At 32.9% G+C, this 27,573-nt stretch overlaps 1 protein-coding gene across 1 annotated transcript; it reads left to right on the forward strand.

Moving 5' to 3' along the window:
• On the forward strand, positions 1 to 27,524 carry LOC126818218 (HEAT repeat-containing protein 1). The gene is made up of 42 exons (XM_050545499.2): positions 1 to 168; positions 348 to 449; positions 802 to 1,062; positions 1,558 to 1,646; positions 1,976 to 2,236; positions 2,846 to 2,956; positions 3,527 to 3,746; positions 4,364 to 4,456; positions 4,709 to 4,779; positions 5,075 to 5,268; positions 5,487 to 5,602; positions 6,321 to 6,488; positions 7,234 to 7,390; positions 7,933 to 8,081; positions 8,195 to 8,366; positions 8,929 to 9,110; positions 9,867 to 10,046; positions 10,584 to 10,817; positions 11,110 to 11,241; positions 11,792 to 11,886; positions 12,168 to 12,314; positions 12,956 to 13,062; positions 14,044 to 14,162; positions 14,362 to 14,490; positions 14,755 to 15,015; positions 15,671 to 15,806; positions 16,917 to 17,086; positions 17,795 to 17,962; positions 18,666 to 18,809; positions 18,985 to 19,152; positions 19,801 to 19,979; positions 20,308 to 20,407; positions 20,531 to 20,607; positions 20,883 to 20,967; positions 21,548 to 21,682; positions 22,055 to 22,162; positions 22,536 to 22,603; positions 23,311 to 23,408; positions 25,005 to 25,162; positions 26,011 to 26,175; positions 26,527 to 26,635; positions 27,394 to 27,524. The coding sequence occupies exons 1-42, from the start codon at positions 1 to 3 to the stop codon at positions 27,480 to 27,482; spliced, it is 6,075 nt and encodes a 2,024-aa protein (XP_050401456.2). The 3' UTR covers positions 27,483 to 27,524.
• Positions 27,525 to 27,573: the final 49 nt, after the last annotated feature.

The following is a 27,573-nucleotide window of genomic DNA, read 5'->3' on the forward strand; positions in this document are numbered from 1 at the left end:
ATGTGTGTTTGTTTGTTTTACAGGTATCAAATACATGTGTATAATATGGATGATGTAATGTTATGTATTTTACCATATCATGAAAGTAAAATATTTGTTAGAGCTCTCCAGCTGTTAAAATTAGATTCAAAAATCCAAACCATGTGGGACTGGCTTCACCCAATCCAGGTGAGAATCTGCATGACTTTGTTTATTTATTCAGGTTATTTGACAGTTATCATTAGTGGGTGTAACTATAAAATTTGGTACACATAGGTGATTGATTGTTAATTCTGTGTTCGAATAGAATTTTAATAATATTCTGTGAATAAGATACTGGTTTAAATGGTTTATTTGTATATTTACAGGAATCTGGTGTTTATTTACCAAGATCTACATTAATAAACCACTGTGGTACTAATCCAGCATTTCTTGCTTTTATCTGTGAAATGGTACCAAAATATATCAATGTGAGTATAATGACATGTTTTAATGGATATGGATTTATATACAGGGTGACCCCAAAAAAACAGAACCCATAAAATTTTTAGTAAATCACCAAAGAGGAATGTGTTCGAGTAAATGACAATTTTGCGCAACTTATGCAAGTTTGCCTCCAAGTCATGCTGCATAAATAGTGAATTATAAACTGATATTTCTTTGTTATAATTATTATTGTGTAACAAACAAATCAGAGTTACTTTGAAAATCTGATGTATAATAGATGAGTTTGGCTTAAAGAGTACACAGAAACATGCAATTTCTTGTTGGTTTTTCTCTGTTAAATGTTTTATATACCTGAACTGGTTATTTGTAATTCAGGCACATACAGTTGATGATGTGATTTTAGTAAAACAATTGAGAGTTGTCTTTTCTTTCTACACAACAACGATTGTGGGAGTGTTGGAAAATCGACCAATTACAGAGAAGATTGTATCTGGTTTAATACCATATATAACACAAGGTCTCAAATCATCAACTGAAGAATATAAAGCAGCATCATATATGATCTGTGGACAAATGTTTTATAAAGCACAGTTACAGGAGAAACTACTAGTGACTCTCCAAAACACTATATCAAAGGTTGGATCAAATTTTATTAACTTGATTTAATTTAAGTAAATTATAAACTAAACATGCATTATGCAAGAGCTAAATCTGCCTATTTCAGGTCTTTCTTTAGGTCTGAAACGCTATCTGAATTATAAATTAGAAATTAATTAACTTCTTCAGACCATAATCATCTCTCGAAACCATCATTAGCCTGTGGTATTTATTGGATTTGAATAGATTTTATGATGGATAATTTAACGTAAAAGTGTTTATTATCATACCAACATTGGTAATGATGATTGAGGCTAGCCTAAAATTGAATTGCTAAATATAATATCTTGGTTCATAGTGAAGCAATTTGACTGAAATTTTCAGCATATTCTGTTTTAATTATCTATTTTTTTAACTATTGTAGCGAGAACTGCCAGCTCTTTATCTAATCTTACCTAATGCCCATATAATATAATTTTTTGAAATTTATTTTTATTTTAGATTTTATTTTATATTATATTTTATATTTTTCAGTATTTACTACCATCCTTGTTAACAGAGGGTATTATCTGTATTCTGGTTATGTTTCAATCACAGGACAATATAAACAAACTATCCAAAAAGTAAGATTTATCTATTGTTTTCAATAACAAAGATGTTGAAGCTAAAATGGGTTGAAGAAATTATTTCCCCTCAATAAGTATTTGCAATTTATGTAGAAAGGTTATAGGATATATGCTCTTTTACACAGATAAATAAAAATAGGATATAGATTAAATAACCTGATATTTTGTTGGTTAATCATGGGTTTTGTGCATTCAATAGCTGTCATTGTCATATATTTACCCTTGACATTATAAGGTTTGTCTTAGCAAGTTGAGTTTATGGCTTGTAGTAATAGAATACTTTAGCTAACGTTACTGTACATCCTAAAATGCATTTTATTTTTCAGATCTTTTAAATATCTATCGAGACAGAATCGACTTGTTTCAGTACTAGAACAGCTGGCCATTACACACAATATAGATGCTCTCTTAAAACCCCTCTTATTAAAGCTAATTACGGCTGGGGTTAAGCAAGCAATGACCGGTGTTGTTACCATGGATACAAGTGATGACGAGGGTAGTGGTGGACCACCATCTTTTTTAGCTATCATACGAGAAATAATGTCAAGATTGACTTTAAATGACAATATCGCTACAGAGATGGCAAGGTAGTATACAAATTTTATTTTTCTAATGACATTTTAGAAGCTATATCTTTTTTAAGGAAAATGTTTATTACGTGTTTCTTAGAGAGCCGATTTTTGAATTTTGATTTTGTGCACTTCTGGTTTAACTTTGTTCGACTTTTGACCTACTATATGGTGACCTAGTCCTTCAGTGAACCTTGCATATATGATGACCCTGATGTCTACTAACAACTAATATCAAAAAGTTCAGTCTTGAAGTATAACTTCTGGTTTTATTAGGAGTTCAAAATAACAGTTTTTTCCGCTTTAATAGGTATTGGATGTTACTAAACTCAATAGTTCATAGTGTAACTTGATTGTTGACGTGACAAGGCGTGACCTGACTTACCGAAACACGTCAGTATTCCTTCCGAGTTCTAATTTTCAGTTAATCTGGTTGTACTCATATCCTTGTTTATATTAACATTTAAATAATCTAAATCAGTGTTGTATTTGCCAGGAAAAGTACATTTTTATACAAAATGCTAGACCATTTGGAAGTGTGATACATTTTTTTAATCTACTTAAGTAATAAAGCAAATAAGACCAATATATTTAATGATACGTTTGTTCACAATTTGTGGTTTTCAGTTCTATATTAGAGAATTATATTGAGCATGGCAGTGATCTGAACCCCAATGATCCAAGTGGTGAATCTATTAATCTTAATATGAAAACCATTGTTTCTTCTTTAGAAACCAAGTAAGTTCATTAATTATTGTTATGATTTTGGCTTAAGACAAAGTCATGGTGGCTCTGTGTATATGGTACTGACTCACTAACCAGGAGGTCTAGGTTTTAATCCTTGTGTTGGCAGAGAAAGTTCCTTGGGATTCTCCAACCTGCTTTTCCTTTATCAGTAGTTTTGGGGGAGGGCCTGGCAAGGAAAAGCACTTAGCTGATTAATTGAATGGTACAAAAATCAATTAGCAGCACATAAAATATCCCCTGGCAGTTGCAGATTGAAATAAGAGTAAACTGTATCGTCATTGTCAAGGAAAATTTCCCTCATAGCACCCTGCATGGCATATGTATGTCTTCATTATTCCTGTTGGTGCAGCTAGAGCAGTAAGACATTAAACCCTATTTCATTTCACTGCTACAAATAACTAAATAATAGAATTTCTATTCTAAAATTGCTTACTGGATTTGCTGACCGAAAAGTGATTAAGTTTCAAACACAGCCTGTAAGATCATTTGATTTGAAGTAAAATTTGTACTTGTAGTCAAATAGTTAATTTTATTTGAAGCATTATATATCGTCTCTTCCAGGTATCCAGATTCTCTTGATGCGGCCATTGCTGAAATGCGAGGGAGAGTAGAAGATACTGATCAACAAGAATCAGTAGATTATTTTTTGCAGCAATCTGTAGTTTCAGTTAAACGACAGATTGTACCTGACATGGACACTAACCTATTCCTGTGTTTAAATCATAGAAGTGAAATGGTTAGAATTCGTTCTGTTCAACATTTATTGCGCAACAAAGATCAGGTCAGTTAATTGATTATTTTTGTGCTTATGATTTATATTTTGTTAAAAGTGCATTGAGATACGAGAGTATAATAGAAATAACATTGAAGATTGGTGTTTTAAAAAGAGTAAGCATGTCCTGCTTATTTTTCTGCACCAACCGGGCTATTTAAGACAGATACACTTCATACAGTTTGCTATAGGGGCAATTTTGCCCAGGCAGTGGTGATGTGTCTTATTCTTCAATTTCCAACTGTGATGGGATCTTTTTGATGAATTGTCAATGGTACCACTGACAAAAAGAGGAAATCGGACTGCAAAATCTTGGGGAACTTTCTCGGCCAACAGAGAACTTGTGCCTTACTCATTGAACCACCTTTGTTTGGAGCCATAGATTGGATTTCTGAAGCTATTGTTGTCATTATGGGTATGATATATTAAATGAACTGTCAACAGCAGTTAACATGATTGGCAATCTACAAGGAGAAAAATATCTTCGAAAAATTTACAATCTGGACTTTTGTTTAAGAGAGAAAAGTTAATTAAAACTATATATGTATGGTGTGATTTGCACTGGAAACATTTATGTGTAATCTATTTTGAATTGCTTTACTGAATTCTAATTCTTTGTGTTACAGTGTAATGATGATAATTTTCTATGTGATTCGTTATTGGCTAGAATGGTAGATGACAGCCCGAATGTTGTTAAAACTGTTTTCAAAAATTGTAAGGTAAGAAAAGTATAATTGTTCATGACCTGTCATTTGGAAACTCATTTTAATAAATGTTCTGAAAATTGACAATTGCAGGTGGAGCATTTACCAAGATTTTTCAAATTTATTTAATTTTAAAGCAATAGTAGCTCTTCTGAGTGATTTGCACCCACAGCAATTGTCCTGCCCTCATATATATTAAGTAAAATAAATTAGTTATAAATGTTTTGATTAAAAAGAGGTATCATTAATTGAAGTATTATTTTACAGGATCTAGAGAGTGTGATTAGTGATAAACAACAACTAACAACAAACCTTTTACAAGTATTTAAAACACACACGTATGTTTGCTATATTTCTTTATCGGTATTAATCTTCTTATTGTCTTCTGTTAGCAGAATTTCCAGAGCTACTGGAAAATATTGGTCTTCAATATTAAACGACTTTAATTTTCTAGCTAACTCCTCACATCATGTCCATGGTTTTTATATATAAACTTTACAATTTAGAATAAGAAAACATTACATTATAGTAAGTACTATGGTAATTTGAAATATGGACCTTGTGAGTTTTAAAGTAGAAATTATGGCTTATTTTTCATTCTACAAATGTTGAAAACAGTTTATTTATTTTCAGTGATAAAGATATCATACAAGATGCTCTAACAACAATGGTAGCTATTGATGGCTGTGATGTTCACATTCGTGGACCTGTTTTACTTTCATATCTCTGCTGCCTGGATAAACAAGACTTCAGTCTTGATTTCTTAGAGAAGCTTTTGAATTCACCATTAGCAAGAGATTATTTACCATTATCTCAACTGAAATCAAGTAAGCTTTTAATGTTTTCTGGATTAAGTGATCAGAGAGTATCATGGTTAACATTTGAGCTCTTCACCAATGCGATGTTTGAACATGAGTGTGTTCTGTTTGGCCACCCATCTGATGTGGTACATTTAAGATAATCTCTTATTATTAATGATAAATTATTTACAGTGCCATCTGTGCTAAGTACAAACTTTAATTTGTACTATGTTTGGTTTATTTAGAATGGCTGACTCCATTGAAAAAGACAAAGAATATAACAGCAGTAGCAATGAACATCCAGTTAGCCCAGGTTGTTGGTGAAACTATTGTTGACAGTGATAAAGACTTCAGATCAGTTGTAAGTTATGCAATGACTGTTTTTAATATCGTCAATTATTATGATCATATAATACCAAGTTCTGTTCACATTATGATAACTATTTGCCCTTTATAGGGTCTCTATGGAAGCGAACATTAATTTACTACTAATTATAAAATTATGAATGACTATGATGACAGCTATCCACAGTTAAAGAATATGTTCGAAACATCATCAACTACACCAGGGGCCTGTTTCTCCAAATCTTAATTAAAGATAAAATCCAAATTTTGGGAGATACTTCAATTTTGATTGGCTAAGCACTAAAATCAATCTAATTTTATCCAATCAAATTACTAAAATTTGGATTTTATCTTAGTTAAAATTTCATGAAACAGGCCCCAGTATGATCTCCTTTAGCTGATATACAGCTACCCACAGTTAAAGAATATGTTCGAAACATCATCAACTACACCAGATGTTTAGTATGATCTCCTTTAGCTGATATACGGTGGTGTATTGGACGATTTAGTCAAATTTTTGTAGTTAGTCTTTCCAATTGAGCAATACTAGTGACCATCACAATTTTTTTTAAAATTTAGGGTGGGATTTTGAATGAAGGCAACTGGTTGGTTCAAGTACATGTCATCATTTATGTATATATATATATATATAGTTAAAATATACTTGGACCATCTTGTTTATCATTTTGTCCTGTTCTCTATCACCGTTCTATTCACAGCTTTTATTGTTTCAGATCACATCTATATATGAACAGATTGATGTCAGTCCTTGTCCACAACGTTTATTATTTATCGTAAATCTTGTTTTATTAAAACTTGTTCAATCCAAGAAACATGCTGGTGTTGTCACCAAATCAAGTCTACTGTTATCTGAGTTTTTAGAGAAAGTGTTTAGTCAAAAGGTAAATATATTAATTCACAGGCATAACAAAATGTTTAATATATGCAGTCAGAATAATCAGCAGAATCTCTTTATATTTAATAATACACGTAGACAGTAGAAAACTGTTTAATAATAATCAGGCCATACAAAAGAAATATTCTGGTTCTCAGATACTCCCACATCAAAAAATAAAAACGATCTCATTTATTACCTCATGTGAATATTTCCCTCTGGTTACAGGAAGCAACTCTATAAAAAAGTTTGTTTGTATGAAACTGGAAGAGTACTGTAGGCTCAGTTATCAAGTACACAACCTTGATAAATGTTTCTGGCAATCATAAATGAAACTGGATAATCATACATTGCTCAAACATATGACTCCAATATGAGATAACTGTAGTGGTTTGAAATGTGATGATTTGAGAAGTCATTTAACCCAGTAGCAGAATATTATTATCATATCTTCTATTAACTCCATATACGCTATTCCTTGCCAGATGTATCAATGTATATTTCATCAAAATGCATTGAATTGTGAAATACAAACATACAGAAGTTTGTTAGCTATTCAAACCCATAAGAAATGATATGATGTGTTTTGAATATATACGGATTCAGGTTTACAAATTAAAATTTTTATAGGTGTTTTTACTTTATTCTGTAAAATACTTAATTACAATAGCATAAATGAAAAATTGAATATTGTTAAGAGTGACCATTTGATGATTAATAGCATTGATTTAAGATATTTTCTCTGTTCACAGGAAAATAAATCAACAGAATATGAATGGAGTTCTGTAGAAGATATGGTACAAAAATCATTGACCTGTTTAACACAGGGTCAGCATCTACCATGGTGTTTTTATCTGTGTTTATTATCACAGTTAGTAGATCACATCAATATACCTAAAACTTTTAAAGGTAGGTTCAAATATATTTCACCCTTTTTGTACTTCTCTCAACATAGAGCATAGATGTCCAAAATTTCTATGGAGCTTATTAACTGGGAGGTCTGTGCTGTTCCTCGAGATTTCCAGAGAATGTCCCTCATAGCACACTGCATGACATATCGTTGGTGAAGTGTCAAAAGGGTCTATTTAAGATTTTCTAAAGATTAAGAAATAGAACCTTTTGCATTTCAAAATTTCCACAAATCAAGATACAATATTTGGACACATGATACCCAGAACAGTTCTAATTGGTGTAGAGATACACAGCTTAGACAGAAATGTGCATATTAATTGAGAGAGTTTAAAAATGCCAAAATGTATATTTGACTAATTTCCCGACATACACCCTTTTGACACTTCACTGACGATATGCCAGTCTTCATTAGACCGATTGATTCAGGAAACCCCATTTTATTTCCTTCCATTGAAGAGGAAGATCAGAATAACTAGGGCTATGATCTAATTTTGTGAATTGTAAGCCTCCATCTATTAAATGTTTATTTCCCATTTCAGACAGTGTATTTTGGCAGTTCAGAAACGATAGCTCAACTGAAGATGATTGGTTAAAACTAATTATTAAACTTATGGATATTTTATTAGAACAAGTAGCAAATTCTGACATTAAAAATCAAAGTCAAGAATTACTGATGAAATTAATTCAGGTAAGTCCTATATCAGGCATTACAATCTTTGAAAATCAATTTAACGTTTCTGAGGAATATATATTTTGTAGAAGGTGTACAAATCTCAACATTTTTTTTTTTTTTTTTTTCAGACAAAATTCCCAGATTCATCGACCCGATTTAAATTATTTGGTTTAATTTGGACAGAACATGTCAATAATTATAGTCAGGAACTAGGACTAACGGCCATATTACAAGCTAGAGTTTTACAGTTAGGTCAGATGTACATGAGATCATTACAGACAATAGTCTCACCAACATCAGGTATGTACATTTACAAAGAATCCCATTTGCACAATGTTATTGTAGAGATGTGCTTTTTGTAAATTGGATTTTAAAAGTGTTCAAGTTCAAGAAGTTGTTATGTTGAAAACATCGGTCTTTAAATAAATAAAAATCATACAATATTTTATATTTGTCTATATGTTGACTGTAAAAGTGGATGTATATTTTTTCACCCATGTCTCTCCATTTAAGATATCTTGTGTACAAGCTGTCAAGAGGTCTTAACTAAATATGTTGAAACTTCAAATGAAGTATCGAAGTTGTGACTCATTGAATATTTAAAATGTTGAAGGATAGCTGTCATATTAATTTATTTACAAACCGAAGTATGGAGCTTTAAACGCAAGGTGTTTTATTACATAAATAGAATATCCAAGATTAGCCAGAATTATCTACCTTGCTTCTCAAACCTTGTGAATAGCGAGAGAATATGGTTTGATGTATTTGTAACGCATCTAAATCTTTGATTAGCTTTTTATCAATGGTGGGACAAGTTGGCATATATTGTGGTTGCAACTGAAATGGTTCTGTTTTTTTCCAGTGATCATCAACTTATTAAGTGTCTGTAGTAGCAGTCATTCTACATTACGTGAAGTAGCTACAGCTAGTTTAAATATAATGGTACACATACTACCTGATACAGAAACTGCTAGTAGATTGTTCTTACGTAACTTGTTAAATACAGAAGAGGAAATTATTAATGATCCTTCTTACTTATGTCAGGTAAATGCTGTGTTAAATGGTACAGTCATCACATTTTTATACGCTCACATTTTCATGTGGACGTATATTGTCGTCGCCCCTGTCCGTCCGTCAGTCCACAATTGTTTGTGGACACTCTACAGGTCACAATTTTTATCCGAAACTTGAAATATAGGTTTATCTCCCTAAGATCTCGGTTCCTTTCGATATTGGCATGTATCGGACCATATCTTCATGGATTATGGCCCCTATGGAGGTCACAATTTTATTCCGATTTAAAAAAACGTTTGAATATATCACCGTTACACCTTAATGACGGTTGAGTTCGAATTTTGTGAAAATCGGACCAAAACTGCTGGACAAAATGGCCGCCCCTCAAATGCAAACAGTGTAAAAATATGGTATATCAAGGTTGTGGACCCTCTAGAGCTCATAATTTTGATCCGATTTTGATGAAACTTGAAATGCATGTTTATAACCCAAAGATCTTGGTTCCTGTCGATATTCGCACATATCTAATGATACCTTCCTGAATTGATGTTACGAAAAATTGCTTTTTATTTGGCTTGTTCTCTATCCATCTCTGGAAAAATGTGGGCATATCCTGTCTGGCAGCCGCTGGTAGTTATTGTATCTCTATCCTCCACAGAAGTGGGTGCTGAATTTTGTACAGTTTTAGATCTGGTTCGCAGTTTTAAATTATACATAAAATTCTAATCTGTAAACCTATTGACAATGATTATATATGCATATAAGAATATTTATTATATATTTCAGTGTTTTAGATCAGTTTACGAGAATAAAATCATAACTTGTACACCAAAGAAAAAAAGAAGATCAGTTGTTGATGGTGATAAAGATTTTTCTACTATCCTACTAGAGGTTGCTATTGATGAGGAGACACCATCATTTGTCACTAGATCTATACTCAGCATGATGTCAGATATAGATAACGTGGTAAGAATTCTCACTTTTTTTTTAAATTCTTCAAAGAAATTCGGTTTTTATTTGGGAGCATGGAAGAATTCAAAATAGGTAGGGTAAGTAGACAACTGATGTTTATCAAATAACCTATTAACAAATCTGAAATAAATAAATAGATCTTTTTTTTTAAACTTTGCATTTACTAAATCACAACCCATTGCTTTAGTAGTATTCTGAAATTTTAAATAATAATATTCAGTATTATCAGGCAATTCGTTTTTGATATAAAATTAATAAGTGGCTTATTTATAGTTCAATTATCTAACACTGGCCTCTTTCCCAAAATTTGATTGCTAATCATGTAAAATAATAATATATACTTTCAGTGCAAGAAGAGGCTGTGAATTATTTTTTTAAAAGTCGAGTTGATTGTGTACCAAATCTTCTTTGACTTTTTATTACGAGATTTTGAATATATACAGATTCATGTTTACAAATTAATATTTTTATCGTTTTGTTTTTACTTCATTTGAAAGTTTCTTTTTATTACTTTATTTGCTTTTTTTGCAGGAGTGTTTTTGTGAAAGTCTTCCCCTCTTAGAAAGATATCTGAGTAATAAATATACAACAGCCACAGCCATAGAGATGGATTGTCTTTCCCTGTTATTAGATAAATACACACCAGACGTGGCTAGTAGTTTAAACTGTAAAACAAAAGAATTAGAACTACTGGCAGAAGCTATATGTATGTCCAGAAAACCAAATAATACTCGACCAATGATACAAGAGCTAGCCATTCCCAAGGTAATGTCATCTTTGCTTAATGTAACTTAAAATACATTTTTTTACGCTTAATAGATAAAATAAAATTACATCCAGCCCTTAATGGTCAATATTAAAAAAAAATGTCATCTTTGCTGAATGTAACTATAAGATACGACTTTTACGCTTAATAGATAAAATGAATTTACATCCAGCATCAAGCCCTTAATGGTCTGTATTAAACAAATATACTTGTTAGTCCAAATCTGTGAACATTTCATATGATTAGTGTGCATTCCATATAATTAGTGTACAATTTATATGTATTTTACAGATCAATAAAGAATTTTACAGTTGTCTGCCAAGTCTAGAATCCAAACAAGTCATTCTGAAGTCCCTGATAACAGCCTGGTTGAATTCAACGAGTGTATCTACTTCTAATATGGTCAAACGCAATCTAAAACATGTAAGTTTAATGTTCTGTATTAGTATATCAGATACATTCTAGGTGAAAATGGTGCTCTTGAAGGAATCTATGAGACCAGAAATATTATAAAATTGCTGCCTTATTCTACGACTACATGAATCATGTAGTCTGCTTCTCACACAGAGATATCATGGAAACAACAATATTTTTAATGGTTATTTGGCAATTAACATTTTTTGATAAGAGATTAAATGTTCAAACTTTGTGTAAATGCTTGTCAGTTGAATGTCTTGACTGAGTTAGATAATGAGCATTTTGGGCTAAGCAGAGATAAGCAATTTGGTTTGGATTGTAGATACTTTAGGACACAATATCTTTGATTCTAATTGAGTGAGAGTGATGAAAGTTTGTTTGTATTTTCATTATGTCGGTTCAGCAACAATCATTTTCTGCTCAGATTACACAAGTCATAACCAATTATAAATGTTCAAGTAGTTAATGAGTGTCGTCTATTTATTTTGACAGGGGATATCAGTCTCACTGTTGGCTTGTTTTCACATTAATAAAACATAATTGTATTTTATTATAGATGAATCTAGATGCTGATAATATAATAGTAGAACTATCAACTGTTTTACAAACAACTAATGTTAATACAGTCCGAGAAAGTAAACGTCTCAGAAAGTAAGTACAAAAATGAATATACTCTATCAAATCAGGTTATCACAGATGATCAGCTCATAATCACCTCACCAATGTCTAATAGTCAGCTCATCGTTAGCTTCTGAATCTTTCTAAAAACCTTTGATGGAAAAACAGATCTCTAGAGGATCAGTGTATCAGGTCATATTGTAATAACCTATTTTCTCTGTTTTAATATATTTTACAATTTCATTTTATGCTATGCATTTCAAACATGATTAAACATGGTTGATATGTGATGTAAGTTATTGTTTCTTTTCCAGACAAAGTAGTCCTGAAATAGAGAAAGAATCAATTTTTGATAGTGAGATGTGGAAAAGAATTGTTATTGTTCTAGAAGCTATACAAGAAAAGAAGAAAATTGATCAGGCACCAAAACTTGTTCCTGTAGCATTTCAATTACTGGCTAAGTAAGTGTACTTAGAGTGGGAAGTGTTTTTTTCACTGAGTACAGCATTATATTGATAAAATTAGTTCAGATTAACTCAGAAATTAGAGCATATATATTATATGCATGTGAATAGATCACATTCTGTTCTGGGCTAAAAAAAAACGTACCAAGTATGCAACACAGCACAGGTCTGTCCTGTCCTAAGATTTTTAAATCTTGTTTTAAATCATTCTGAATAATATTCAGATCCTAATAACAGATCCTATTTTTTGTTTCGTTTTTTATAGTTTAAAATTTCGTTCTACTTGTCTTCATAACACTAGAATCTGGAAGAGTTGTTATATAACAGGCGTTCTAGTTGATGTGAGCAATTAGACAATGAAATTGTCTGTTACGGCTAGCTCTTGGCGTGTCCTGCACGGAACTGTGGGTAAACCCCTAGAAACGTCAACGCTGATTGATTAATCAATGCCTGATGTCATAGGATCTAAAGCCGCTTGTATAACCCCTGAAGCGACCTCCCAGTACAACTGGTCAGATCTTCAAGTAATGTCGGCCATCGAAAGTATAAAAAACAAAATGAAATGCAGATCTGTATTTTAATCAGATTGATTTGTATTTGATTGACAGAGATTATGAACTAGTGTTTATTTCTTACAGAATATTAGAAGCAGAAGATCATTTATCAGCTGAGTATATAAAACAGTTGATATTATCTACATTATATTTTATATGTTCGAGACATCAAGATGAGATCAAAGAATCAGGTTGGTTTTATAGACTGTTTGTGTTTGGGGATCACGTGGCTAAGTGGGTAAGACGCTAGCTCGCTAGCCTGGAGGTCGGGTGTTCGATCCCTGCATTGGCCGATAAAGTTCATCCAGATTTTCCGGCGTGGTTCTCCCTTGTCAGTGATGCAGGACGGAGGGGCTGACAAGGAAAGCTGTCTAGTCGTTCGGATGGTCTGAAAAACCGAGGTCCCGTGTACACATTGGCGTGCACGTAAAAGATCCCTTGGCAGTTGGAATTCGATATAAGAGTAGGCCGTTGTGCCGCTGTCCGGGCAAAATTTCCCTCATAGCACACTGTATGGCGTATGCCCGTCTTCATTAGCCCTGGTTAGGAGCAGAACAGTAGGACGTTAAACACCATTTCATTTCATTTCATTTATAGGCTGTTTGATATCTGTACAGTTGGTTTTCCTCTGTCTGTCTTTCTATTCATATGTCTGTCACACATTTTGAACATAGAATCTTTGCTTCTAATTGAGGTAGAATTTTCAAACCTCGTATAGATGCAATTTGATTTTTCAATTCTTTGGAACACCATGACTTTGATTCTGATTTAATGAGGGTTGTTTAACTTGGTGTATAGTTTCATTATATCAATAAGTTTTGTAATGAACAGTTTCTACTCATTTTCTAAGGACTGTAAGCATCAATTTGATTGCTCAAAACATTTTATAAAAAGATGGATATGTAAATAGTCAAATGAACATCATCTATTTATGTTAAGGCTTAGAACATCAGCTTAAGCCTACTGTTGGCTTATTGATATTACACTGGGGCCTCATATAAATGTAGGTTTCAGTATAAGGTGTACCATGGCTCCCATAAACCCCAATATCAATAGTGAAGCTCCAGTTAATGCATTAAAATAAATATACAGATACAGGTAGATTTTTGCCAGGAAATATGTTATCTATCATTTAATGCATGTCGTATTTAATTTCATTTATTTATTTGTAGCTTTAAAACCTGAACAGTTTAATCTGGAGAGAATAGTCCAGTGCATCAGGACGTCTGATAATCCACAGACACATCATCAAGCTCTACTCGTCTTGACAATAGCAGCTAAAATTCAACCAGTATGTTAATATACATGTTTCTCTTAAAACTTTTTTGTATGTACTGAAGTTTACTTAACTTAATAGAAAATACAAATACCAAATATTTAATTCATAAACAGATGTTCTTGAAGTAAGAAATGATTTTGTTGCCAATTTTTTGAAGTAAGAAATATATTTATTTTGAATCTTACATTAAAATCCTTCTTTTATATTACAGGAACAATTACTACACAATGTAATGTCTGTATTTACGTTTATGGGTGCCAATATTTTACGTCAAGATAACGCCTACAGCTTCCATGTTATCAGTCAAATATTGGAGAATGTTATACCTGTTATTACTACTGTAAGTTAATTATTTAAATAGATTATATTCTTATTCCAAGCAGATTTAATCAAGAGAGCTTCATTGACTAGGGATATATTGTCTGAATTGTAGAATATATCTCATTGGAAAGAAGTAATAAGTATTGCCAATTATGGATAGCCTTTTAAGTTTTTTGGCAAATAATTTGATTATAAAGTTTGCATTTGATGAATACATTGCGTTTCAAATAATAAATGATTTTACACAAAATGAAGAACCTAACTAATTATCTTTTGTTTAAAGGCATGTGAGGAGAAATCTAAAGCTTCAAAATCTCCTAAGAAAACAAAGAACAAGCCAGAGATGATAATTGGGATGATTTTACGAATATTTGTTGATGCTTATCCACATATTCCTGAACATCGTAAACTGATGTTATTCTCGAAACTGGTGAATATAGTGGGAGAGAAACAGTATCTATGGCATTGTATACTGCTATTTATAGAACATGTTGGTACTAAGAACAAGCGACCAGCAGATGATGATGAAGATGACGACCATAAGGTTAGATTACTCTACAGTATATTAAATTTCTTTACTATGATATTTTGCAAACTAAATATGCTGGGATAAAATTTGGGTCATATTAATCCTACATTTGTAATTAAATTAGTACATGATTACTAAAGTGAGCTGTCATTCTTAAGATCAAATGTTACAGTCAAAGGGAATGGCTAGAGACTTTTTTTAATCTGAGGGAGCTGTGGTGGCTCATTGAGTAAGATGCTGGCTCGCTAACCTGAAGGTCCCGTGTTCATTCCTGGTGTTGGCTGAGAAGATTCATTGGGATTTTCTGGCGTGGTTCCCCCTTGTCAGTGGTGCAGGACAGACGACCTGGCAAGGGATAAATGTAAAACCATCCAAATGGGACTAAAAACCGAGGTCCTGTGTACACATTGGTGTGCACGTATAAGATCCCTTGGAAGTTGGAAATCAATATAAGAGTAGGCTGTAGAGCCACTGTCCTGGCAAACTTTCCCTCATAGCATACTGTATGGCATATGCCCGTCTTCATTAGCCCAGTCGGAGCAGAACAGTAGGATGATAAACCCAGTTTCATTTCATTTCTTTTTAATCCACTATCTGACGAGTCTCTATATCCTGTTAGTAATTGATGTATGAATATCTAACATTTATGACCTAATGTTATGTCTTTCAGCAAGCTGGTCCTATATCTACAAATGATTTAGAATTTATCCTCAAATTAGCTACATCATTTCCTGTTGTAACCCAGATAATGGCAGCAAGAACTATGATTAGTTTTGTAGCCTCACTTCCAGTTGAAAAAGATGATGGTAAATTTTGGTTTCAAACTTTAAAAGATATACCTCATTATATGGTGTATACATTTGGATAACTTTGGTGTTTAACAAAGTGCACTACCGGTAGTGTTTTCTTAATATTAGGAAAATTTCCAAAAATGTTGCATGTTCATCTTAGTATGTATTGAACCTTGTATAAGTTTATGACAAGAGCGAGGATGCGCTTTCGTCATGAGGTATGTAATTAAGTAAGTGATTTTGCTCCCGGCTTGTACATGACGAGAAGAGTCCCTACTCAATCACCAGCCTAGACTTGTGGGTTTTCTGCAGGTTCTCTTGTTTGCTCCCTCTACTAAAGACTACTGCCAATTATTGAAGTAAAGCATATATGTTAGCCCAGAAATGATGTGGTTACTGTCAAGTCTACTGTAAAACCCATTTCTTTCTCTCTACTGTAAAACCCATTCTTTCTCTCTACTGTAAAACCCATTTCTTTCTCTCTACTGTTAAACCCATTCTTTCTCTCTACTGTAAAACCCATTTCTTTCTCTCTACTGTAAAACCCATTTCTTTAAAACCCATTTCTTTCTCTCTACTGTAAAACCCATTTCTTTCTCTCTACTGTAAAAACCATTTCTTTCTCTCTTTGGGGATCACGTGGCTAAGTGGGTAAGACGCTAGCTCGCTAGCCTGGAGATCGGGTGTTCGATCCCTGCATTGGCCGAGAAAGTTCACCCAGATTTTCCGGCGTGGTTCTCCCTTGTCAGTGATGCAGGACGGAGGGGCTGACAAGGAAAGCTGTCTAGTCGTTCGGATGGGACGAAAAACCGAGGTCCCGCGTACACATTGGCGTGCACGTAAAAGATCCCTTGGCAGTTGGAAATCGATATAAGAGTAGGCCGTAGTGCCGCTGTCCGGGCAAAATTTCCCTCATAGCACACTGTATGGCGTATGCCCGTCTTCATTAGCCCAGGTTAGGAGCAGAACAGTAGGACGTTAAACTCCATTTCTTTTCATTTCTTTCTCTCTTTAAGTTTATTAAACCATATCTACATTTTAGTTATAAAATGAACATTATTATTTGTTATAGCATACATTTTGTCTTTCATTTTATTTTGAATAAATTCTTATTTTTTGTTTTAGAACCTGTGAAACAGAAAGTTGGCCGAACTAAATATACTGATGATGTTATAACTGATGAAGCTAAAATATTCAACATATCATCACACACGGCCAAACAACTCCGGCATTTTAAATATACAACATTCTACGTTCTGTGTCAACATCTACAATTTGATCCTTTTCTTTCTCAGGTTAGTTCGAGTTTGAAGAATTAGATTTATGTCACATTTATTTCCAATTCACTAGGGTTAAGGTTGTGAACTGTTTTGGATACACAATTTAATTAGAATATCTGGTTGTCTGTCCTGTTGGCAGGTAAATACATACTTAAATGCTAATATCTACCTTTCTTGGATATAGATTGGTGGGATAAGCATTTATGGTTAGATATGATTACTGAAAAGAACAACTGGCCAAAGTCATGATTTTGTACATCACAGGCATTAAACATCTCAAATTACTATACTTAAAGATACATTATGAGAGATTCGATAATTAGTTGGCAGTTCTCACTATAATAGTTAAAAACTAGATAATGTAAAGGCAATTTGCTGAAAATTTCAGTCAAATTGATCCACTATGAACCGAGAACTAAGCGATTGAAATTTCCGCCTAGCCTCTATCAACATTACTAAAGTCAGTACGATAAACAGCATAGTCTTGATTATCCATTTAATCGTTAAATCGTGAAGGAAAGTTATGCAGTAAATTGGCTCATAATCCACTAAAGATCGCAGGCTAGCAATGCCATCTAGAGTTGATTATTGTCTGGATAGGTTAATTAATGTCTAATTAAAAATTTAGATAACATTTCAGGCCTAAAGAAAGAACTGCAATAGACAGATTTAGCTCTTGCATAATGTATGTTTAAAAATTCAGTATTATTTTTCTATTTACAGATATCATCACAAGGAGAAGAAGATTTATTGGTTCATTTTCAGAGTTTATTAGAATGTGTTTTACACTATATAACACAAGCTGCTAAAACATGTGATAATACACAACATAAACCAGATGCTAAATTCTACCGAGTTTTACTTCATAAAGTTTATGATTTACTTGACAAGGTATGTCTCATCATGTGAGAGGGTGGGTACTGTCACCTCCTTGTGCAGGTGTGGCTCTGGCTTTAGATACCTGTTTATTATTTGTTCAGATTAAAATTATGCTTGTTACAACTCAGTACAGTTATTAAATATATAGTATTTTATTGTTTACTTTCTTCCTTTACTATACAATTTAACAAAATTAATAAAATAGACCAAAATTGTAACTATCCTTCAGTCGTAAATTGAAAATCATGACAAAACTGCACTAACTCAAAGTGTCAAATTTAGTCTAAAAAGAGAGAGAAAGAAATGGGGTTTAACGTCCCCTCGACACAAACTAGGTCATTTCAGACTAACACATAGTTCAATTTTATTTCAATAATTCACTTGCGCGTAGGGGTCTTTAGCAGTGGGAGGAAACTGGAGGACCCAGAGAAAACCCACAAGGTTGGACAGACGACCCTACTCCTTGTCACGTACAACCGGGGAATTGAAACCACACCAGTTGACTCAATGACAGACCTTATGATACAGCGCGCATGGCTAACCGTTCGGCCATCCAAACCTCCGTAAGCAATAACATGTCTTAGCTCTAGAATGATGAACCTAGTAGTAAATGATATGGGGTGTTCTGTAAATATTAAACATACCATCCCTCGTGCATGACCCAGTCACTTGTGGCTAAGATATTCTAGTGTGATTATTTTGTTGTTATTTTCAGGTTGTATCTCTACTACCAGATGTGATGTTTGTTAATGTTATAACTGGTTTACTGGAACATGATTTACCCGCTGTGCAGAGAAAATCAATGGAATTACTTAACACTAAATTACATCAACTAAAAGAAAACCAACATAGTACACAAGTCAGTATTCAATTTTACATTGATTTATCCTATGAATGTTAATTATTGCTTATCATTCACAGCTGTTTCTGTAGTCACTATCTCCATCATGGGAGAGATGTTTCTCAAACAGAAAGCTGTCAAAAGAGCTGGAAGCATAATAGGCTGTCTATAATGTTTTTTTCTCTTATTTCAGATTGATATGTTGCTCCCCCTAGTAGACAAACTAACTAAAGTGGCAAAGACAACTCTGCTTGATGAAAGGGAATGTGAAGATACAGCAGTAAATGGACAGACAGCTTTGTATAGTTTGAAATTATTATGTAGAATGCTTGGAAGTAAAAATCCTAAACCGTTTGTGGAGGTCAGTAATTAATTCATTTTCACAGATCTTGGTCTGTATTAATACCTAACTGGTGACACAGTCATAAGACAAGATAGTGTTGCTATCCTATTTAAGTGTTATCGACTTGATCTGATCTTGTTACATTCAAAATTGTAAGATTAAAGTGTAACCTTTAAAACAAGATGTACAATCATCCATTTATAAAAGTTAACAATATACCAATAGAAATAAAATTGTGTTCTGATTTGTATGGTAACATTTAATTGAAGGTATTCAATTTCTAATCCTCAACTATTTTATTATGGTCAAAATATTCCGGGAAATAAAGACTTTCATTCAGTACACATTAAAAATTAGTCTAAAATCACACTGGTCCAGAATCGACCTGTGCTAAATTAACTTATACAAGTTCCCATCACTTTCTGTTAATTTCATGAAATCATAATTTTCTGGCTTGGGATGACAGCCAGCTCCTGAAGAATAATTTGTATCCATCTATGAAAGTCAAGATCAAGATGGCATCTAACCTTTTTCTTTCTTTTTTTAATGGAATAGATTACTTTACAGCCCTTACTGTTAAATATAAATAATGAAATGACTTGAAGCTTTAATGTAATTGGGTTTTTTTTACATTGTGTGAAACCTATTTATTTTGTATATTAAAAGGTATTGAAAGTATCAAGTAATGTTTTACATGAAAGAATTGAAAGTGCTCCTATATGTGCTACAGTATTACTGTGTATAGCTGAACTATGTACATGTTTAAAAATACATATAATACAACATCTACCAATATTCTTACCACAAGTTATACATATGGTTTCTATAGATGAACAACTTCTAGAGTAAGTTATATAAATATTGTTCTTACCTCCAGTTATACACATGGTTTTAATAAATGAATGACTTCTAGAGTAAATTATATATACCTAATGTATACTGTTTCTACCACACACATGGTGTCTATAGATGATGACTTCTAGAGCCAGTTGTATGCTTGATGTCTTTTAGGCAAACAGCTTTGAGAATTAGCTATATATAACTAACAAACTGTTTTAAGGGGAACACTTTTTTAGTCTTATCTATGACGCAAAACTTTAAGGAGTCTTAAAAATTACTATATTGTAATTTCTAAAATTCAAGCTACATTTCTTTTTCATTTTTATTTTTCAGAAATGAATTATTAACATTAAGTTTTGCAACAGCATTATTGTGTGTTGTTGAAAGTTTACCTCAGTTCCTGAGTCCTTATCTTCTAGATATTCTCATACAGGTATGTTATACAGTAGTGATGTGGTGTCTTTAGCTATGTGTGAATATCACAAAATATAGTTTGTTTTTACTATATGTGTCATTCAGACTTTTTGATGATAATATCCTAATTGTTTTTCTGTAGGTTTGTCGTTTGTCCACATTTGCTGACGGAGATAATCCTCAAAGACCACAGTTACAAGTTAGATTACAACTAGTGAGGTCAGTATGTACCCGTTATTGTATTTAGAACTAGCTACATTTATTTAATCTCAATTCTTTTCAAAGGAGTTGCATTACTATTTAACCTTTCCATATGTCTCTATTTATAAAAGTGTTTTAAAATTCCTATTCTTTTGTAAAGAGTCGGTTTGCTCCCTAATTGTTTAAATTACCTTTAGATCCCTTTAAGGTGAATAAGTCATATTATAACCTTGTATTAAACTATGATACATAAAAAAAATAAGAATAGTACTGGTATGTTTTAAAATTTTCAGACATTTATTGGCTACATCTTTACCATCAAGAGTTATCATTCCTTGTATTGTATCATGTTATGATAAATTAGTGACATATGATTGGGTAAGTTGTACAGTTGGAAACTGATTGTTACTTACTATGTTTAATTTTATTAGTTATTGCTGTTAAATATTTTTTATTGTCACAAATTATTAAAATTTTCCAAGTAAAATGTTTCGGATGACAAAATGCATATCAATACAAATGCCTTTAAATATTGTTGTTCTGTTATATCTAAGCATTGAAATAATAATAAGGCATACAACATAAGAAATTAAAGAAAGATATGTAGTAAGACTTAACTAATTGTAAAAAAACATTTGAGCCCCAGTTTGCTAAAATAAGTGGAGGTTGATTGAATACTTGAGCAGTTATTAGAATAGAACATTTGAGTCTACGATTATTGGAATATGTGTAAGTCAATAAGAAGTTATGACTGAATATTTGAGTGCAGTATTACTAGAATAAGCCTAGGTCAATAAGCCATTATGATTAACTATTTGAGCGCATGATTACTTGAATAAGTGAAGGTCAGTATTACTAGAATAAGCCTAGGTCAATAAGCCATTACAATTGAATATTTGAGCCCAAAATCACTAGAATAAGCAAAGATCAATAAGCTGTTAAAATTGAATATTTGTAGGAATGTTTGGTATTTTTGATGTTGATCTTAAAAGAACATATCAGTGAAATGAAGAAAGAAGATCTAGAGAATCATCATAATCAACTACTATTATTCTTCTTTAATTGTCTTGATTTCCGTCTCCATTATTCACAGGTAAGTTTATCAACCATATGCTTTAATATGTTTATGTGTACCAATAATTTTTGGAATGTCTCCAAAATTACAAATTTTTAGATATGAAACCAATCTGAAAATAAATTAGAAATAGCCACAGGGTTATTATGAATAAATTTAATTGTAATTTATACTGTACAATGAATGCTGTTCCAGCTACATGTATACACAAATCACAATTTCATATGAATATTACAGGTAACACCACCCCTGAATACTAGAGTGGAAAGAAATATTTCAATGGCCGTCTTCACTCACTCACAAGGAAATCCAGAGGAAATGAATTTGCATTTAATCTTAAGTTTGTATCACATGGTTGATTGAAAACTTTTTTTATATTTATAATTATAGCAGGTGGGTGAAGAGGGTGTGATCAAGATTGAAGACTCTGTTATCCAGACTATTACTAGTATGGTCATGAAAATGTCAGAGGCTAGTTTTCGTCCAATGATGTTTAAGGTAATATGATGTTCCACACTGTGAATATAAAGAAATACATTGGTTGAGGTCACATGTTATGTCAGTGTTTTTGCTTAGTGTTAATTTTACATGAATAAGGTGAAAATCCTAACATTTGACCTCAGATACGGTTTTGGTGTTATGACCAACTTCACTTCTTTCATCAACCAAACCCATAATTCCCTGGATTTTATTTTGAGTTCATTTTTGATTTACTTTGATTTTGTTTTAATTTACTTTTATTTTAATTTCGATTTTTTTTTTTTTTTTTTTTTTTTTTTTTTTTTTTTTTTGAATATAATATTTATGTTACTTTTGATTTGATTTGTTTTTTACATTGAAAGACTGGAGTTTTATATAATTGTATTTATAGGTATTTGATTGGGCAACGAGAGATGGTATAAAAGACAGAACACTTATATTATATAGATTAAGTGATCAGTAAGTATATAAATGATATTTTTAATAGAATTGCAGGAGATCGATTTTAGACCATACCAAATATTTATTGACTTCCATCATTTAGGAATGGATAGCTTTCTATTAGATATCTATAAAGTCTGATTATACACAGTGGTGTTATGTGTTGTCTGTGGTCAATTGGTGCCGTCTCAGGATGCTGTTTCTTTTATTTTGTAGAGCTTATCTGATTAAAGGATTTGTATATGTGTAGTTTAATGGTCTTGTGCGAGACATTAACTAATATATTGATATTGCACGAGGGCTATATCTATATATTACGCAATCTCTTGCATGAGACCATTATACAGCTTAAAATACAGACACTATCCAGCACATGCATTTCAATGAAATATGTCATGCGGGTCCAATATTTCAACTAGTATAAATAATGTATGCTTGGCACATTGCCCGTACCATTATGTGAAATAATGGTAGACCAACATCAAAGGATGATGTAACATCTGTATTTTAAGTCTCCATAATACCCATTGGTCATTTGGATGCTTCTCTAATTGACAACCTTGAGGACAATTATGTGCTTTGGATGTACTGATACTTGTGTTAAGAATATGTTATATGAATATTACCAGTATTATCTCATTCTCTTAAAGGTTTTTATTTTCCCAGGCCTGACTTGTACATTCTGAAATATAAATCACCTTAAATTTGTTTCCGTTTATTTCTAGCTTGGTAGACACATTACGAAGTTTATTTATTATCGTAGCAGGACAAGTTGTCAACCATGCCGCTGAAGTTTTAGATGCTAATAATTCTAGTAAAACAGGCGAGTCCATCATGCTTCTGTTTACTTGTTGAATACAAGAAAATCATGAAGTTTATAATTAATTGTGTTAATTAGAACATATGGAAACTTACTTCCATCATAATTTGGAGAAATAGATCAAAGTTAGACATAATAAATTATCACTTGGTGCATTCAAGTAAGTTATTAATGGTATCATTATAAGCTTCCACCCTTACCGTTATCAATTATTCTTGTTTTGATTATTGTCCCCCGCCTTTCGAAGAAAGCAGGGGACTATTAAAATGGGTTCGTCCGTCTGTCTGTCTGTCTGTCTGTCTGTCCGTCTGTCTGTCCTTCTGTCTGTCCGTCTGTCTGTCCGTCACACTTTTTGGGACACAATAACTCTCTTCCTAATTGAGCTAGAATGTTCAAACTTGGTGTATGTGTTTATTAGGTCAATGCCTTGATGGAGTTCGAAGATGAGCATTTTCCGCTTAGGGTAAGCAGAGATAAGCAATTTGATTGGTTGATGCTTTGGGACACGATAACTCTCTTCCTAATTGGGCTAGAATGTTCAAACTTGGTGTATGTGTTGATTAGGTCAATGCCTTGATGGAGTTCGAAGATGAGCATTTTCCGCTTAGGGTAAGCAGAGATAAGCAATTTGATTGGTTGATGCTTTGGGACACGATAACTTTTAATTGAGCTAGAATGTTCAAACTTGGTGTATGTGTTTATTAGGTCAATGCCTTGATGGAGTTCGAAGATGAGCATTTTCCGCTTAGGGTAAGCAGAGATAAGCAATTTGATTGGTTGATACTTTGGGGCACGATAACTCTCTTCCTAATTGAGCTAGAATGTTCAAACTTGGTGTATGTGTTGATTAGGTCAATGCCTTGATGGAGTTCGAAGATGAGCATTTTCAGCTTAGGGTAAGCAGAGATAAGCAATTTGATTGGTTGATGCTTTGGGACACGATAACTTTAGTTCTAATTAAGTGAGATTGATGAAACTTGGTGTATAGTTTCATTACAGTAATACCTTGACTAAGTTTGATAATGAGCATTTTCTGCTCAGGGTAAGCAGAGCGATACGCAATTTGATTGGTCGAGACTTTGGAAAACAATAACTCTCCTACTTTGATTGTCCCCCGCCTTTCGAAGAAAGCAGGGAACTATTAAAATGGGTTCGTCCGTCTGTCTGTTTGTCTGTCTGTCCGTTCCGCTTATGGTAAGCAGAGATAAACAATTTGATTGGTTGATCTTCGAATTGAGTAAATGTTCATGCTTATTGTCCCCCGCCTTTCGAAGAAAGCAGGGAACTATTAAAATGGGTTCGTCCGTCTGTCTGTTTGTCTGTCCGTTCCGCTTAGGGTAAGCAGAGATAAACAATTTGATTGGTTGATGCTTTGGGACACTATAACTTTAGTTCTAATTAAGTGAGAGTGATGAAACTTGGTGTATAGTTTCATTACAGTAATACCTTGACTAAGATCGATAATGAGCATTTTCTGCTCAGATTAAGCAGAGCGATAAGCAATTTGATTTGCTGAGACTTTGGAACACAATAACTCTCTAATTATTTTCCTATTTCGGCGGGGGACATCAGCCTCACTGTTGGCTTGTTTTTATTTAGAAGATAGATATTTTGGTAAAGGAAAAATAAACAGAAGTAAACAGAACTTGTTGTTGTCGGCCATATTGGATTGTCTGAGTAAATGTTTTCTGTATGATAATGAAGGATTTGTTACTAAAGATAGATTTGATACAGTCATGTCTGCCATTGTTGATCAGGTTAGTATATAGGTACAAATTTTGGAAAGTTTTTTGGGGGATGTCTATCAATTTTAGGTTGGAGATGAGGTTAATCTGAAAATTGTTAATGTTAAGACATTAACCAGTATCTGTAGAAGAATATTGTAATCATCCCAGTCCAAACACAATTCTTAGGCTGGTCATGGGAAGAGACAGAGTCATACATCTATTGTTAAGTTGATCTAATTTATATGTTTGTTGTTTATAGGGTGGCTCAGTCAGTAGGACATTGACTAGGTTATCTGGGGTTCCCGTGCTGGATCCCTGCATTGGCCAAGAACGTTCATCAAGCATGGTTCCCCCTTGTCAGTAGTGCAGGACGGAGGGTCTGGCAAGGGAGAAAGTATATACGTTCAGATGGGACGAAACACCGAGGTCCCTTGTACAGATTTGGGTGCACATAAAAGAACTCTTGACAGTTGGAATTCGAATAAGAGAAGGCTGTAGCGTCGCTGTCCAGGCAAAATTTCCCTCATAGCACACTGCATGGCATATTCCCTTCATTAACCCTGTCCGAGCAGAACAGTAGGACGTTAAACCCCATTTCATTTTTGTTGTTTTATTTTAAAATGTCTGTGTATATTGAGTCTGTCCTGAGATTGTCATGTATAATTGTTTATGTGTGGTGTGGTCCTCCTGCACATACTACTATTGAAACTATTGAAATTAAGAACCACCATTAATATTTTCACAGTGTTCCTTACGCTGACATTGAAACCTTGTATAATGTAATAATCATGCCCTACCACTTTTCAATTAGTTCATTGACAGAACAGATGACAATGATTCTAGTGGGCGTATTTTAAGGCTATCTTATATATTAACAGTTAGAGAATTTACCATATAATGGAAGTGAGAAACCCTATGAAAACAGAATAACCAATAGTTTGGTACCATGTATTGCTAATTTAGCTGTTGCTGCTCATGATGACTCATTGTGGAGAAAATTAAACTATCAGATTCTACTTAAAACAAGACATTCTTCTAAAACTGTAAGTAGGCCTACATTGAATGTCTTTGTTTTCACATCTTTTATATGCATTACCTACATAAAACATATGACAACTAAAGTTTTTTGATTTCATGAAAAGCAATTCATTATCGGGTGTCCTAGAAAGGATGAGCATAACCTGTTTCCTGCACAACAACCATCCCTACTATAACATTATATGTATAAGATAATACAATCAATGCATATTTGTATTAATTGAATATAAATTTATTAGATAATCAAATCACCATAAGTTCTTTGTTATGTATTAATATGTAAGAGATTGAAGGCATTATCATTATATCAGAATTTACATGTTCTGTTGTTGTCATATTTTTGCATTACTTTGCAGGTAAGAATGGCCACTCTAGAGGTCGTGGATGAATTTCACAAGAAATTAGGAGAGGATTTTATGAGCCTCTTACCGGAAACTATTCCTTTCTTAGCAGAACTTATGGAAGGTAAATTTAAACAAAAGTTTTGCCATTCTGGAAAGCCAGAAAATAAATTCTTATTAGTCCATATAGCTTACAGTAAAATAATTACATGTACTAGTATATACAAATTTCTTAGGATATCACAGAATTTATCACCAACACTAAAACCTTAAAACATTTGGTTCAATGAGCCAGTTGCAGTGGCTTGGGTTTTCTCCAGTTCCCTCTGAACATAGGTCCACTGGGTTGCATTCACCTTGGGCACAGCATGGAAATATACTTAAACATGCATTATGCAAGAGCTAAATCTGCCTATTGCAGGTCTCTCTTTATGCCTGAAATGTTTTCTAAAGTATTAATTAGACATCAATTAACTGATCCAGGCCTTAATCAACTCTCGATGGCATCGGATTTCTCCAATTTTAAATAGATTAGAATGGTTCAGCGATACTTTGATTTAATCAAATATGGAGGACCTAGACTTAGCTTCGATCAACCAGTACGGTGGTTGAAATTATTGCACACGTCTGTCAAACCTTCAAAGGCTAATATCTTCGCTTGCAATAGAGTAATTTGAATGAAATTTTCAAATTATTCATTTTACATCTACTTTCGAACTATTATAGCAAGAATGGCTAGTTCTTTATCTAAATCTTTGGTAGATGGAGGATAAACCAACAAAATGCAAGATTAACAAAAACAATTACTTTCTCTATACTAGATTTTATAAGATATTGTTTTCTCAACTAAGAATGTTAAAAAAATGTTCTCAATTTTTTCAGATGATAGTGATGAAGTAGAAAAGAAATGCCAACAAGTTATCATAGAGATGGAAAAAACACTTGGAGAACCATTACAAAAATACTTCTAAATATCTTAATCATCTCCTTAATAAAATCTATATTTACATGTATTGAGTTGTTTATTTCTCTCACCTCTTTTCATTTGAAATACCGTAGGAG

Source organism: Patella vulgata, chromosome 4, assembly GCF_932274485.2.
Source record: "Patella vulgata chromosome 4, xgPatVulg1.2, whole genome shotgun sequence".
Taxonomy (NCBI): domain Eukaryota; kingdom Metazoa; phylum Mollusca; class Gastropoda; family Patellidae; genus Patella; species Patella vulgata.

Bases quoted from the DNA above. Each gene is read 5' to 3' on its own strand.
- LOC126818218 (XM_050545499.2), top strand. From the start codon at position 1: ATGTGTGTTTGTTTGTTTTACAGGTATCAAATACATGTGTATAATATG. The intron at 169-347 runs GTGAGAATCTGC...GTATATTTACAG, and splicing joins ACTGGCTTCACCCAATCCAG to GAATCTGGTGTTTATTTACC. The intron at 15,807-16,916 runs GTAAATTTTGGT...TTTTTGTTTTAG, and splicing joins TCCAGTTGAAAAAGATGATG to AACCTGTGAAACAGAAAGTT.